Here is a 15,874-nt window from a genome sequence, read left to right as displayed (position 1 = left end):
CTTAAGGGTTTCTAGCCGCCGTAATTAGTAGATCTAGGGTTTCTAGCCGCCGTGATTTCAAATAAATCTAGGGTTTATAGCCGCCGTGATTTCAAATAGATCTAGGGTTTATAGCGTTCATGATTCATATCTCTTTCTTTCTTTGTTCTGTAGATGCCCTATAGTTACTCTCAACCATCCACATCCGAAGCTAGTTGGAATAGTGGAGAGGCGAATGCCGATGCAAATTGGGGGGTTCCAGAAAAATGTTTTTGTGGTAAGCCTGTAAAACTTGAAGTGTGCAAAACTGGTTATAGGCAAGGCGACAGAGTCTACAAATGCCCAATGCTTAAAGTAAGTTATTGTGTTTTTCATTTCATTGGAACAACAAAGTACAAGTGAATTATATTTATGAAGTCTTCTCTCTTTCGCAGGCTGAAGACTACGAGTCCCGAAACCACCTTATTCAGTGGTGGGATCAGGCGGTAACTGAGGAGCTTGAGAAGGTAAATCACAAACCTTATTCCGCACTAAGACATGGACAACTAGCATGTAATCATGCTTTGGCGTCCATCCGGGAAACTGTTCATCTCATGCAAGGCGAAATTGAAATCCTTAAAGAAAGGTTACTCGCCAAAGAAGTCGAGATTGATAGGCTTAGGGCATTACTTTCTACATGGTGATTATGATGTGTTTTATGTTATTGAGGATGGTGTATGGCATTTGAACCTAATTATGTTATGTTTCTGGATTTTATGTAATATTTGAACCTAATTATATTATGTTTCTGGATTTTGTGTAATAGTTGAACCTAATTAGACATGTATTTTCCTATTTTAAGTTATGTGTATTGACCGGCCAATTGGAACAACTTAGCAACTCTTGTATTTTAAGTTGTGTGTTTTGACCGGCCAACTGGGACAACTTAGCCACTATTGTATTATTGACCGGCCAACTGGGACAACTTAGCCACTCTTGTATTATTGACCGGCCAAACGGGACAACTTAGCCAAACGATTTGATTTTAATAAATCCTAAAACACATAAACCATTTCATAAAATAAGTTTGTCCTCTACACATAAACTACAATGTTCAACATCAAAAGAAAACGCATAACATTCCCAAATACACAAAAAGAAAGTCAAAGTCCTATTTCTCCAAACACCTACAAGTCCACACACACACATAAGCAAGAAAGAAAAGTCAAAGTCCTAATTCTTCTGTCTCTTCCTCGTTTGCTTCCCCTCAGCTGTAAACTTTTCCCCCTTAAACTTGGAAGGTTTCCTTCCACGTTTTTTCCCAGTTTCCAGAGTAGGACCAACATGCTTTCTCTTCTTCTTCGATATCTGCTTCTTCTTCTTCTTCTTCTTCTTATCCTCTTCATCAGACTCATCGCTGCCATCACCTACAAAAATATGTAACCAAACATGTAAGAACTATTGTGAAAGCATCACTACACAAAAGTTCACCAAAACTACTCACTTAGAGACTCAATAGTTGGAGGTACTGGGTCACGGCTTCCACTGTGAATAACCAAGGCCTTGCTCTGAGTATCCCTTGGTTGATAAGACGGTGGCACAAAATCAGTAGCTGAACCAGGACGCATATCTTCATAACGGGCTTTGATAAGTGTGTATTTTGCATGTTTTGAGCATCCATTTGTCATCATTTTAGCATCATATCATCACTGTTTTATACCATTTCACATCATTTGTCATCACTTTGCATGTTTAGGATAGTTTTGCATGCATGTTGCGTATTTGTGTTGTTTTCAGGTGATTTGGAGCCGTCGACGAGCTAACTGGAAGAAGCGGACCTGATCATGACAAACCACTCGACCCAGAGGTCGAGTAGGAGCTTCAGGATCTCAAGAGACCACTCGACCCTCAGGTCGAGTAGAAGACACCACCACTTGATCACATCACTCGACCCCCAGGTCTGGCAACAAACTGTGCAGTCGAGTATCCCTGTTATACTTTATGTCTGTTACTCGACCTGTCACTCGACCTCACCCAGTGCTCTGCTAAGAGCTGTGTTGGTCGAGTGTTTTATTGTTTTCTGCTTGAATTTCTGTTAGGACTGCTAGAACACACCAAACCTGTTATTGCTTAGCTTGACTTAGTGACTTCTGATCACATCTTGATTGTTAGCATCACACCCATTTGGATTGACAACCTAAAATACTACAACGACATGATTGGTGTTTTAGGATAATTGACTAAAAACCTATTATCAATTTGGCGTCGTTGCCAATTGGGTGTTTGTTTGTTACATTTGAGATTTCAGACTTGCTTCGATCAAGTTCTTTTTCAATTTTCTTTTCGGTTACTAACTGTGTGTTTTTCTTGTTGTCTTCTTGATCCAGGTACATCTTTGCTGTTTGCGAACTCGATCAACAGGCAATCAGAACCTCCTTTTCAACGACAACATTGACCGCATAGCTCGGGAACTCAGAGAAAGGAGAAACACAGTCAACCTTGTACCTCAGCAACCACTCGAAATGGCTGAAGAACAGAATAAACAAAATGGCACTGCCAACATTGGTGCTGGAGATGCACCACGTGATCACCGTCAGAGGAAAGGAATTGCACCTCCTGCTATCCAGAACAACAACTTCGAGATTAAGAGTGGTCTCATCTCGATAATTCAGGGGAATAAATTTCATGGTCTGCTAATGGAGGATCCACTCGACCACCTAGATGAATTCGATAGGCTCTGCAACCTGACAAAGATCAATGGTGTCAGTGAAGACGGATTCAAGCTCCGTTTGTTTCCTTTCTCCTTGGGCGACAAAGCACACATCTGGGAGAAGAATCTGCCCCATGACTCAATCACCACCTGGGATGATTGCAAGAAGGCTTTTCTATCAAAGTTCTTCTCCAATGCCAGAACTGCAAGACTCAGAAATGAGATTTCTGGTTTCTCACAGAAGACTGGTGAAAGCTTCTGTGAAGAATGGGAGCGTTTCAAGGGTTACACCAACCAATGCCCTCATCATGGCTTTACTAAAGCCTCTCTGCTCAGCACTCTTTATAGAGGAGTCCTACCACGCATTAGAATGCTTCTGGATACCGCCAACAATGGGAATTTCCAGAAAAAAGATGTTGAAGAAGGCTGAGAATTGGTTGAGAACCTTGCTCAATCAGATGGTAATTACAACGAGGACTGCGACAGAACTATCAGAGGCACAACTGACTCTGATGACAAACACAGAAAGGAGATCAAAGTGCTGAATGACAAGCTGGACAAGATTCTTCGTAGCCAGCAGAAGCATGTGCACTTCCTTGTTGATGACAAGCAGTATCAAGTCCAAGATGGGGAGGTTATCCAATTAGAAGAAGTTAGCTACATCAACAATCAAGGTGGCTATAAAGGGTACAACAACTTCAAGATGAACAACCCCAACCTCTCTTACCGCAGCACCAACGTTGCTAATCCTCAGGATCAAGTGTATCCTCCACAACAAGAACAAGGTCAGAACAAACCTTTTGTTCCCTACAATCAAGGTTTTGTTCCCAAGCAGCAATTCCAGGGGAACTACCAACAACCACCACCACCTGGGTTTGCACCTCCGCAAAACCAAGGTCTTGCTGCTCCTGATGCTGAAATAAAACAGATGGTCCAACAACTGCTACATGGACAAGCATATAGCTCCATGGAAATTGCTAAGAAGTTATCCGAATTGCACCACAAGCTGGACTGCAACTACAATGACCTGAATGCAAAAGTGGAGGCGTTGAATTCCAAAGTCAGATAATTAGAAGGACAATTCGCATCTACCTCTGCTCCCAAAGTTACGGGACTTCCAGGGAAGTCAATTCAGAATCCCAAGGAGTATGGTAATGTTCATGCTATCAACATAAGGAGTGGAAGTTAGTTATCCACTAGAGAGAGACTCAAGTCAGTAACTGAGGACAGTGCATACCAAGATGGGGAGGATTTCAGTCTCAATAAAGATCAAGCTGACAAACAACTCGAGCTGCCACTCGACCAGTCACTCGAGCAGCCACTCGACCAGTCACTCGAGCAGCCACTCGACTTGTCACTCGAGCTGCCACTCGACCACTTCACTCGACCGACCTTCCCAGCAACATCACCAATTGATCCGAAACATGTTGTTGTCAAAAGCAAAGAAAAAGTCTCCATTCCTCATCCTTACAAGCCCCCACTTCCATTTCCTGGTCGACATAAGAAAGAGTTAGAAGATAAGTACAGAGCTATGTTTGCCAAGAACATCAAGGCAGTCGAATTAAGGATACCTCTTGCTGATGCTCTAACGCGTATCCCGGATTCCAAAAAGTTCCTCAAAGACTTGATCATGGAGAGAATTCAAGAGGTTCAGAAAACAACAGTTCTGAGCCATGAGTGCAGTGCCATCATACAGGAGAACGATGTCCCAGAAAAGCTAGGAGACCCTGGTTCATTCACTCTACCATGCTCCCTAGGTTCATTGACTTTCAATAAATGCCTTTGTGACCTAGGAGCATCAGTAAATCTCATGCCACTCTCAGTAGCTAAGAGGTTGGGTTTCAACAAGTATAAATACTGCAATATCTCCTTGATCTTGGCAGATAGGTCTGTTAGACTACCTCATGGGTTATTAGAAGATTTGCCTATCAAGATTGGAAATGTGGAGGTGCCTACAGACTTCGTAGTGCTAAACATGGATTAAGAACCAAAAGATCCCTTGATATTAGGAAGACCTTTTTTGGCTACAGTTGGAGCAATCATAGATGTTAAGCGAGGAAAGATTGATCTTAATCTAGGAAAGAATTTGGATATGAAGTTTGATATCAATGATGCTATGAAGAAGCCGACAATAGAAGAACAAACCTTCTTAGTTAAGGAAGTGGAACAGTTAGCTGGTGAACTGCTATTGGAACTTGAAAAAGCAAATAATTCAAAAACTGTTTTGATCAATAGTGGTAAAGGTGGGTATCTCCTTAGTGAAACTTTGAGTTCTGAGAAGTCATTAGACTCACACAAGGCAGTAGTTGGCTCAGAGGTTTACAAGGGTTTGATGGGGTCTGACACAAAGGTTATGAAAGCTAATGAAGTAAGTTCAACACATGCTCGACCAACTAATTCCACCAACAACTCGAAGAAGCCTCCAACTTGTCCTGAAAGCTCATGCTTGACCAAAAAACTCAAGGCAAGCACTCAGATGTCAGATGATTGGTTACAACTCAAGGAGAGATCTAAATGGCAAGACAAAGCCATACAAGAGCTAACACATATTGTGAAAGAGCTAAAGGATCAAATCAAGGAGCTCAATGGAAAAGCGAACCAAGTACCACTCAACATTAAGCACGCCCCTCACGATGGAGCCACTATACTTGTCAGCAAAGAAGGATGTGAATTCACGTCGGAATGGTCTAGAGGAGAAGACTATCTTGATAAAAAAGAAGCTTACTGTGAGGACATGGCCACTGAGTACCCAATTGCAGACCTGTCAAGAAACCCTAATGAGTATGATGATCACTCTACTAAAGAAGGAGAGGAGACCTCATTTCCTCTCTACAACCCACCCTAAGCCTAATGAGTATGAGAAGTCAAGCTTAGAGACTTAAAACAAGCTCACGTAGGAGCAAATCCCATGTCTATCTTTGTACATGTCTTTATTTTTCCTTGTTGTTTTTGATGCATTTGGTTAGTGTTTTCAGGAGATAAGTATAAAGAGATGAGTGAAGTGGATTCTAGCTCTGAGAGTACAACACTATACTCGACCACAGAGCAATGAAGGATACTCGACCATGTTTTAGTTTATCCACGGCAGGAGATCACTCGACTGCGGTGCTGGCCGCAGCAGAAGAATGGAGGTCGAGTATACTCATGGCGGTGCTGGCCGCCATAGAGGCACTGAGGTCGAGTACCCACATGCTGGAGCTGAGATAGAACAGGGCGGTTCGTCTATGGCCTGGGAGCAATCACAGGCAGCCATTGACGAGCAACTACGTTCATTCTTCGACTGAGGTAAGCGCCTCACTTCATCATTGTATTATATCATCTGTTGTGATTTGTTTCTTCATTTTTTGTTTCTGTGATTGGATTTATCCTGAGTACTCTCTTCCAAGTTTATTCACACAGTGGACTGTGTGATTTAAGTTTGGGAGAGGGCTCAGGAAGTGTGTGTTGCATTGTGTATATTTTTGAGTCTGCATTCATCTAAGGCATAGAAAAACCAAAAAAATTTGAAAAATTTCAGAAAATGATTTCACAAAAATAGAGTGTTCATGTAGTTGCATTACATTTAGGATCGAGTCTAGAGTGTTTCATTTAGGATTGTTGCATATGCATAGGGGATGATGATGAGATAGCCTTGTAAGCATTTTGATTCACCGGATAAACTCAGTGCCATCATTGCTAGTTGTCTGTTGCGTAGTCAATGAATTTGAAATAAAACTGAACCATGCCTAGATTGCTCTACTCGACCACACTATCATGATCTGATACCATTCCCTATCAATTTGAACCTGAATCTGATCTTTAATTATTATGTCTGCATCAAATTTGAACTCATGGATACCCTAAAATACTTGGATTTTCTTATTCATTTAGATCACTCTTGTTAATCCAAGTAGCTGACTCTCCTTATTAGAGCAGTTAACCCAAACCCAAACCTAGACTTTCTTTCAATCCCTATATCACTTGTGAGTGTTTGTGAGGTCTTATTCCGATTAAGCTTGGTAGAAAGTGTTAGGTTCGTAACGACAAAGATAGTGTCTCATGTAGTTCTAGTTCGCATTTTTCGGACTAGATAGGACTAGGTGGGCGCTTATACTTTGGGTTGGGATGTGTTTAAAAGAAAAAAAAAGGGTTGATTCATTGATAAGAAAAGGTAAAAGACTCTAGGTGAAGTAAGCTAAAGAAACAGAAAAAGTCTAGTAAAGGTTTTGGGATTTGAAAAGAAAAGAAAGAGTTCTTGTTAGCTATTGAAGATGGGCGAAAGCCCTTGGTTTTAAAATGTTAAAAACAGGAACCTTAGTTGTTAAAGAAATCCAAATCCGCTAGATGTATCAAAGTGTTGAGAAAGCTTCTCCTAGAGTTAAGACAAAAGAAAAGAATGATTAGAAAAAGGGCTTAAAAGATTCATGAATGCAAAGGGTAGAATTTAGTTCTTGTATTGGGATTGGAGATGGGATTACTATTAGAGCTTCATTTGATGTACTCTAGGTAGATGGGATCTTATCTCTGTATGCATAGCTTGGGACTTACCTTTAGCATTCAACTAAAGCTTAATTTTTTTTTGAGAGATCCCCTGTTACTGAAGCCTATTCTGTAAGGGACCATCTTTGTCTCTTGACCTTTTACCTTAGCCGAATGAGTTCTTTGATGATGCATTGCTTGATTCACGTTCCAGAACTAATGAATGTTAAAGGGGTTGGTAGATTTGAAAACTTGTGCAGGTCGAGCATATGAGTCGGATTGATTGATGATGAGGCATGGCTAACGTTTTTAAGTAGAATTCGATCTTGCAGCTTAGAACTTTCAACTTGGACATTGATTTCATCTGGTTCATCTGGTGCTTTGGCTCTGAGTCCCCGCTTTCAAACCTCACCTCCAGCTTGTTCTTGATTGTTTGTTTGAGGGTAAGCAAAGACTAAGTTTGGGGGAGTTGAGAAGTGTGTATTTTGCATGTTTTGAGCATCCATTTGTCATCATTTTAGCATCATATCATCACTGTTTTATACCATTTCACATCATTTGTCATCACTTTGCATGTTTAGGATAGTTTTGCATGCATGTTGCGTATTTGTGTTGTTTTCAGGTGATTTGGAGTCGTCGACGAGCTAACTGGAAGAAGCGGACCTGATCATGACAAACCACTCGACCCAGAGGTCGAGTAGGAGCTTCAGGATCTCAAGAGACCACTCGACCCTCAGGTCGAGTAGAAGACACCACCACTCGATCACATCACTCGACCCCCAGGTCGAGTGACTTCATCTCCATCTTCTGACCACCACTCGATCACATCACTCGACCCCCAGGCCGAGTGACTTCATCCCCATCTTCTGACCACCACTCGTTCACATCACTCGACCACCAGGTTGAGTGACTTCATCCCATTGCTAGACCACTACTCGACCTCCTCACTCTACCTGGAAGTCGAGTATCACCATCACACCACTCGACTGCATACTCGATGACAAGCTTCAGAGCCTTCTTCATTCCGCACTCAACTAGACACTCGAGCACAAAGAAGAAAAGAAGACTCCAGCTAATCACTCGACCTCCCACTCGACCACATGGGTCGAGTACAATTCTTAATCCGTCCCAATACTTCGTCGTTTTGAGTATTAGGGTTTCGGAATATTTGGCTATAAGTAGCATGTACTTCACATTTTTTGCAAACAAGAAGTTTTTATCTAGTTTTATTCCGCAGACCTTGTGTTCTATACCTTTTGTAATCCGGATTTCTCTTTATCTATTCAGTATTCAGTATTCAGCTTTTGTTCTTAATTTCGTTTACTATTGTTCATTCTGTTATCATCCTGCTGTTACACTGTTGTTACCATGTTTTCAACTTGTTCAACGTTTATGCTTACTGTTATGATGTCTGAGTAGTGAATAGGTTTCTGAGGATGAGTTAGAGTAGTGTAGAATTCTCAGTATGCTAGGTGATTGAGTATTGGTTGATAGATCCCTTCTGGATTAGTTGTTCTTAATGCCTATTGCTTTGTGATCAACTGAAATTTGAGCCCAGACATTTCCGCGCCCAAAAGGTGTTCGATGAAATGTCTGAACCACTAATTCCAGAGATTCGTGACCCTGTACCAAGGTATTGGTTGCAGGGAGCGTTTTGGCTTTAACTTTTTGATTCATAATGCATGTTAGGTTAGCTCTCGTCAATGGTGATTGAGTCTGTGACTAGGTTAACTTGAGAGTCTCTGTTGCGGTGGCACTTAGATTTGGTTAATGAACTTGTTGTCTAGGGTTAATTTATTGAGCATATCAATCACCTATAAACTGAGGAAACGAAACTACTCAATTACCCCATCCTCGGGAATTCTTTATCTGATTGAATTCTTTGTTTACTCTACTGTTGTTTACTGCATCTTGTCATCTGTTGCTTAGTTTCTGCAATTCTTTACTGTTACTCGACCTGATACTCGACCACCCAGTTGTCTGGCAACAAACTGTGCAGTCGAGTATCCCTGTTATACTTTCTGTCTGTTACTCGACCTCACCCAGTGCTCTGCAAAGAGCTGTGTTGGTCGTGTGTTTTACTGTTTCTGCTTGAATTTCTGTTTTCTGCATGTTCACTTACGACTGCTAGAACACACCAAAACCTGTTATTGCTTGGCTTGACTTAGTGACTTCTGATCACATCTTGATTGTTAGCATCACACCCATTTAGATTGACAACCTAAAATACTACAACGACATGATTGTTGTTTTAGGATAATTGACTAAAAAACTATTATCAGGCTTTTTCTGCCTCTTTCTCAAGCTGATCTGCCACATATTCCTCTATTCCTTGTACTCTCACACAAATCCGCTTGATTTCGCTATCCATCAAAGCAAGCTTGTCCATGAGCTTGTCAAATCCTTTCTCCATAGCTTCCTGGAACGAGAGAATAGATGTCCCAGGGATTTCAGGTACAGCTGGACCATCATCAACAGTTTCAATACGTCTACCATCAATGTCTGCTTGGTAGAGACTACGCCAAAAAATCTTCTTTTTCTCTACGATAAGCCTCTCTCTCCAGCTATCAACAATTGGATCGATATATCCAATACCATCATCAACATGCTTCTCTACAACGCGTGACAACATCTTTCTCTCATCCATATCAGGTTCCAAGATGCTTGAAATATCCTGTCAAGTAAACATATATTTCAAACACCACAAAGATTATAAACATAGATTTCAAGAGAACAAAGCTAACTGTTATATCTCCAAAAGCTTCATTTATTTCTTCCAAAGTAAATCCCTTCATGCAACTTTCACTGAACTTGTGCTTGCACATTCTTGGACATTCCTTGTCTGCAGGTACAGCTTCTCTAAATCTCTTCCCAAGATGCGGAATGCACTCAAATGTAAGAATCTAGACACAAAAACATAAAAGTAAATGCAAGTTCACAATAACAAAATCTAGCCACTCATATAATTTACTCGACTACTTACCTGGAGTAATAAATCCATAAAAAGCAGTCTGTGCCTTGGGTTTCACCACACCTTTCATGTTCTTCATTACTCTCCGCACCCCTTCCATACACTTCTCAAAGGAAAAACGTCCCCACGGGAATGTCTCACAAGCTCTGACATTATCCACAATCCTAAGAAGCAACTCCTCTATCTTCGAATCCCCTTTAGAATCAGCTTTCATAACCTTAGCTAAGAATAACAGAATTGCCAACTTCAACCTAGCAGTAGACTTCTCACTCTTAAACTCTTCCAGCTTCTCTTCCACGTCTTTAATCTTGATGTCTTCAGTCCTCTTAAACAACTTCTCAACAAACTTCAAACTGCCTAAAGTCTTATAGTATTTTGGGTACTCACGGCAGTTCAAACCGGTCAACAATGCATGCTCTTTAATTGAGTACCTTATAGATACTCCATTGGCAACAAACCAACACTCTCTCGCCAATTCTGTCTTCGCCGTGCGAACCATAAGCATCCACATGCCTTGAATCATGTGATTGGGCTCCTTAGGCATGTGGAATATGTGCTTAAATTGGTCATGATTCCTAAACCACTTCAGTTCTGCATCCAAAGTCTCTATAAATTCCACTGTTTGTACCAACTGACACCTCGTTCCTATCTTACACACCTTCGTGTAGTTAGTTGGATCAAAGTACATAACTTCTGGCGGCAATGGTTGATTATCATCATCATCCTGCATATTCTGCGGCAGGTTATCATCATCACCATCCTGCATATTCTGCGACAGGTTATCATCATCACCATCATCCTGCATATTCAATTCAAAATACTTTCAATTCCACATTAACTACCTAGTTGTACTACTTGTTCCTGAATGACCATTCACAAATTTACGACCTAGTTGTACTACTTGTTTTATCTGAAGCACCATTCACAAATCCAATCATTTACCAATGCATAATATCCTAAAACGAGCCTAATCCAAAAAATAACGGTCTTCTCTCATACCTTATTTGCTGCATCATCATGTTGAACAACTGCATTCGTTGTCTCTTTTTCTTCTTCACAAGAATCGGCATTTGGGTCTGAAAAATCGTCAATTGAATCCCCTCCGACGGCGTTTGAATGACCCAAATCGGCGGCGTCACAATCGCTGGTTGTAGGCTGAATTTCTCCGGCTTCCTCTTCTGTTGTAAGAAGCTTTGCGCCTTCTTCATCTCTTTGGGGAATCTCGGCGGCGGCCTCTTCGACTGATGGAGGAATTTCGCCGGCTTTGGTCGCTTCAACCCTAGTTGATTCATATTCCCAGAAGAGTCTTTTACTCTAGCCATTGGAAAATAAATTTGCGGAGATGAAAGAGACAAAGACGAACCGAAAACGGAGAAGAAAGAAGAAGAGAAGAAATTGAGTTTTCCGGCGAAATTGGTGTCGTCGGAGACGAGAGAAGGGAGAGAGAGAAAACGACGGAGAGAAGAGAGAAGAAGTCGAGAAGTTGAAAAAGGGAAGAAGTTTTCTTACTTAGGTTTTTCTGTAGTTTCTAAGGTAAATAATACAACTGGGCCGAATATTTACATTTTTTATTGAGCCCGAGCCCAACAAATTAAGTTTTCTTGTAGTTTTCGTGGATTGCCATGAATGTTTCGTCCTTTACTCATTTTTTCGATTTAAAAAAATATCAATAATAAAATTTCAAACATAAGAATGGCACGACTGATTATTTCTTCTACAATAGTGGCATAAGAGGTGAGTTCTCACTTTTCACCCTCTGTTTCTTCTCCCATTTACGAGCCCTCCTTCCACTGGTTCTCATCTTCTTCTTCATGAAAGCTAAGGGTATCTTCAACCTATCAGAGTCGAATTGGTTTATCTCGGATCCGTACAGCTCCAACTACTTGGATTGAAACCCTACTCGAAGAAGATGAAGAAGAAGGTTTAAAACCTAAACTTTGTTTAACATAGCTTATTAGAGTGATAACGAGTCGTGACTCGTTCGAGTTCCCGAGTTCTGTTGATTGTACGATTATAGTTTAATTGGGTGTTTGAATTGGGTTTTGAATTTACGATTATAGTTTAATTGGGTGTTTGAATTTTGGGAAAATACCCGTTCACCCTCTGTTTCTTCTCCCATTTACGATTATAGTTTAATTGGGTGTTTGAATTTTAGAGTTGTGGAGACAATAAAGATGTAAAAGAGTTGTCTTGTCTAATTTGACAACTTGCATTTGTTTGAAACAAAATCCCCTGCTAGTTGCAGTTGTTTTTTCTTTGTTTTCCTGTGGCTGTGAAAGTGAATGTTTCATAAAGCTTCTCTATTAGTCACTACACATAGTCCATCTTTGATGAGTGTCACCTACTCGTGTCAACTATGTATCGATCGTGAATCATGGCTTTTGTGAAATGAAACATGTTTTCATGTTCATGGTTAAGTCTATGTGTGCATATGGTTTGTGAGTTAACTAAGAACTCTTCCCTTTTGGTTTGTGAGTAGAAGGAAGAGCAAATGATTGGTGGGATATCAGGAATGATGGATATGAACATGGAGAAGATTTTTGAGGATTCAGTTCCTTGTAGGGTTCGTGCTAAACGTGGTTGTGCTACTCATCCTCGTAGCATTGCTGAACGGGTATTTTCTCTAAAGTTTGTGCTAGATGATTTGCAGTACCAATTCTGTTTCTATCTCATTCTTGTTTTGCCCTTAAGCTTTTCTCTGTTCATTTTGTTAGGTGAGAAGAACGTGAATAAGTGATCGGATTAGGAGGCTGCGATGATGATGATTCGTAGTGGTGGCAGCGGAGGAAGTGGTGGTGTGAGCTGTCAAGACTTTGGGAATCAAGCGAAGAAAGATTGCTCTCACATGAGGTGTAGAACTTGTTGTAAGAGCCGTGGCTTCGAGTGTTCTACTCACGTGAGAAGCACGTGGGTTCCTGCTACTAAACGCCGTGAGAGACAACAACAATTAGCTACGGTTCAGCCTCAAACTCAGCTGCCTCGCGGTGAGAGCGTTCCTAAACGCCACCGTGAGAATTTACCGGCAACTTCATCGTCTCTAGTCTGCACTCGCATACCTTTTCATTCAGGTATATGTCACTGCAATGTGAAATATTTATTTATGTGTATATATATATGTTTATTATTATATGGTCGTGAGATATATAATGAAATGCAAGCAGCATTTTTATAATTTATATAAGTAACGAATTGGGATCAGCTTCTAGAGTAAAAAACGAAAAACCCTATTTTGAATTTATAAGTTTTCCAAAAATAAGTTTTGTTATTTTCTTAAAAGTTTGTGCTAGATGATTTGCAGTACCAATTCTATTTTCTATCTCATTCTTGTTTTGTCATTAAGCTTTTCTCTATTCATTTTGTTAGGTGAATAAGTGATCGGATTAGGAGGCTGCAAGAGCTTGTTCCTAACATGGATAAGGTACATTTCTTTTACAAGGCAGATTGGTTTAAAGTTTTTCTTGGAAGTAAAAATATTAGAATTAGGAAAGTATTTAGAAATTCTTAGTTAATTCTGCGAAAAAGATATGCGAATAAGTATAGTAAATATTTCTACGAGAATATTCTAGATCCTTTGGAAAATAATTACACCATTAGCGCCTTAAACTTTCCCAAAAATACCTAAAATTTTCATTAACCGCTTAAATTTTGCCAAAATTTTCCCCACTCAATAAGAATCCCTAAATCTGCGTCAAAACTATTTAACCATCTCCCTCTACCTCTCAGAATCGTTCTCTACGCTACTTCCTTTTTTTTAGAGAGATTGGTTTGTCTTTTACTTCAGAGATCTCATTGAAAGGTATTTTTACATAACTCTGGATTTTTAGAAGCTAATCTACATGTTAAACTGCAAATCTTTGTTCTCTTACTGTCTTTCAAATCTCCATGTCTCTAGTTTTTTTTTTTTTTTTTTAATTATTCATGTTAGTCGTTGTAAATAAATTTCTGGGTTTTGCTAATAGTTCTCAACTTGGATTACTATTTCTGAATATAGATAAGAAATGATGAAATCTCTAGGTTTTTTATTATTTGATATGAGCTTTCTAAGTTTTCGCTTTGTCGAATTCAAGATTGATAACTTCTGAATTTACATGTGTTTGTAGTGTACTTATGGATGAGCCATATGTGGACCGTTCAAGTTTACCTTTGCTGCATCCTTCTTGTTTGAATGGAGCTAAATGGTATGGATTTTTCCCTATATTTCTTTGATTATTTTCACTGAGTCTTAAACTCATTAATTAATTAATTTCAATGAAACAGGTTTAAACACCACACTCAAGTATCAACTTCTGTAAGAAAGGTCATTCAAAGTTGTTTTAAGGGACCATGGTGATCTTGGAAAAGAGTGCCACCCTTCTACAAACGATCATGGTTTTCTCTGTTTAAGGTATTCTTTGTGCTCTATTTCATCAGATTATTTTCGTAAGTGATTTCAATGTTACTCATCATGTGTGATATACTTTGTTTTTTAGAAAAGATTTAACTAGGATGATTCCATCAACTATCAAGTTGAAAAAGAGTTTAATAAGCTTGCTGCTTATCGCCTCAAAGGAATGATAAGCCATGCAAAAAGTGGAGGAGAAAAACCAGATTGGATATTGTCTGACTACTGGACCATTATGCAAAGGCATTGGGCAACTGAAAAAGCGAAAGGAACTAGTGAGAAGGCTCGTGCTTCTCGAATGTCTGATCGCAACGGTTTAGGCCCACATTCCCACCGAGCGGGTTCACGCTCCTTTCTCAGAGTTAAAGATGTTTTGGTAGTTATATATTTCCTTTCTTGTTAATTTCTAATCGTGATAATTTTTCTGCTGTTTCACTTTGGTTTATTGTTTCTTTTACAGGAAGCAAACAATGAAGACTACTCTTTTATTGCTGTGATGAAGAAAACACATCAGAAACCTGATGGCTCGTACGTTGATCAACGAGCACGGTTGGTTGCAGACACTTATGAAAAGCATGTACAAGAACGCTTGTGTCAACTTGAATCTGCTGGGGAAGAGAATCTGAGAGCTGAAACTATTGACAACCATGAGAAAAATGAAATTTATATCAAGGTAATAATTCTAAACATTAGGCTGGTTTTACACTCACTTTAGGCTTGTTAGTGTATAGTTTTACATTCACTTTAGCCTTCTTAGTCTCTGGTTTTACATTCATTTGTTCTTGTGATATGTGTAGATAAAACTATCGTTTTATAAAACTTGTTAGATGTTTAGTGTTGTTTGCTTCAGGTTTAGTGTTGACGTGTTTTGTGCTTGCTTCTCAACGGCCCTAACTTTTATCATTTTATAAAGCGTGTTTTTTTTACTTCTCAAGTAAGTTCCTTCATTAGTCCGGTTTAGAATTGGTTATCAAATTTGGTTCCTAAAAGATATCCAAGTTCACATCCAAAAAAAATATGTGCATGTCGTTTTATCATTTGTTCTACAAGCCTTGTTAGATGACTTGTAGTGTTTTCTGTTTTTGCTAATATATTTAGTCTTTCATTCTAGGCTGCTGTATCATCTAAACATGGCCATATATTTGGACTTGGAGCACTAATGGAGACTCTATCATCTGTTGGTGCTTCTTCAAGTGCACCACAAGCTTCAGAAGAAGTAGAGACGATAACGCATCGGCTACAAGAGATGGAAACTGATCTTAAAAAGAGCCTTGAAGAGAATCTGCAAATTCAGAAAATACTTGAAGCTATGGAAAAACTTGTTGAGACTTTTGCAAGTCAAAATGTCTAGATCCAAATCCACCACCAAGAACGTCCACTTAATCTAGTTTATGTA

The 15,874-nt window shown here is 39.7% G+C and overlaps 1 protein-coding gene and 5 pseudogenes across 7 annotated transcripts; 4 read left to right on the top strand and 2 right to left on the bottom strand.

Annotated features, from left to right (window-relative positions):
* Nucleotides 1-1,191: 1,191 nt before the first annotated feature.
* On the bottom strand, nucleotides 1,192-1,649 carry AT5G33230 (annotated as a pseudogene; the record flags this gene model as incomplete). Its single annotated transcript has 2 exons — nucleotides 1,192-1,385; nucleotides 1,463-1,649.
* A 711-nt stretch (nucleotides 1,650-2,360) lies between these two features.
* Nucleotides 2,361-5,444, top strand: AT5G33226 (annotated as a pseudogene; the record flags this gene model as incomplete). The annotated part of the gene is made up of 1 exon: nucleotides 2,361-5,444.
* Nucleotides 5,445-7,600: 2,156 nt separating this feature from the next.
* AT5G33223 lies at nucleotides 7,601-8,440 on the top strand (annotated as a pseudogene; the record flags this gene model as incomplete). Its single annotated transcript has 1 exon — nucleotides 7,601-8,440.
* A 964-nt stretch (nucleotides 8,441-9,404) lies between these two features.
* AT5G33220 lies at nucleotides 9,405-12,216 on the bottom strand (annotated as a pseudogene; the record flags this gene model as incomplete). The annotated part of the gene is made up of 6 exons: nucleotides 9,405-9,800; nucleotides 9,871-9,983; nucleotides 10,110-10,896; nucleotides 11,097-11,411; nucleotides 11,851-11,976; nucleotides 12,190-12,216.
* Nucleotides 12,217-12,561: 345 nt separating this feature from the next.
* On the top strand, nucleotides 12,562-13,580 carry SRS8 (SHI-related sequence 8; the record flags this gene model as incomplete). Of its 2 annotated transcripts, NM_001203490.2 has the most annotated exons (3): nucleotides 12,562-12,711; nucleotides 12,812-13,165; nucleotides 13,461-13,580. In NM_001203490.2, the coding sequence occupies 2 exons, from the start codon at nucleotides 12,853-12,855 to the stop codon at nucleotides 13,466-13,468; spliced, it is 321 nt and encodes a 106-aa protein (NP_001190419.1). The 2 variants fall into 2 exon arrangements, with proteins under 2 accessions (NP_001190419.1, NP_198306.1); NM_122845.1 differs by lacking the exon at nucleotides 13,461-13,580 and having other exon boundaries at nucleotides 12,613-12,711; nucleotides 12,847-13,269.
* Nucleotides 13,581-14,243: 663 nt separating this feature from the next.
* Nucleotides 14,244-15,814, top strand: AT5G33207 (annotated as a pseudogene; the record flags this gene model as incomplete). The annotated part of the gene is made up of 1 exon: nucleotides 14,244-15,814.
* Between the last annotated feature and the right edge of the window lie 60 nt (nucleotides 15,815-15,874).

The sequence above is a fragment of the Arabidopsis thaliana genome, chromosome 5 (assembly GCF_000001735.4).
Source record: "Arabidopsis thaliana chromosome 5, partial sequence".
Taxonomy (NCBI): Eukaryota; Viridiplantae; Streptophyta; class Magnoliopsida; order Brassicales; family Brassicaceae; genus Arabidopsis; species Arabidopsis thaliana.
This window is presented reverse-complemented; position numbering and strand designations above follow the sequence as displayed.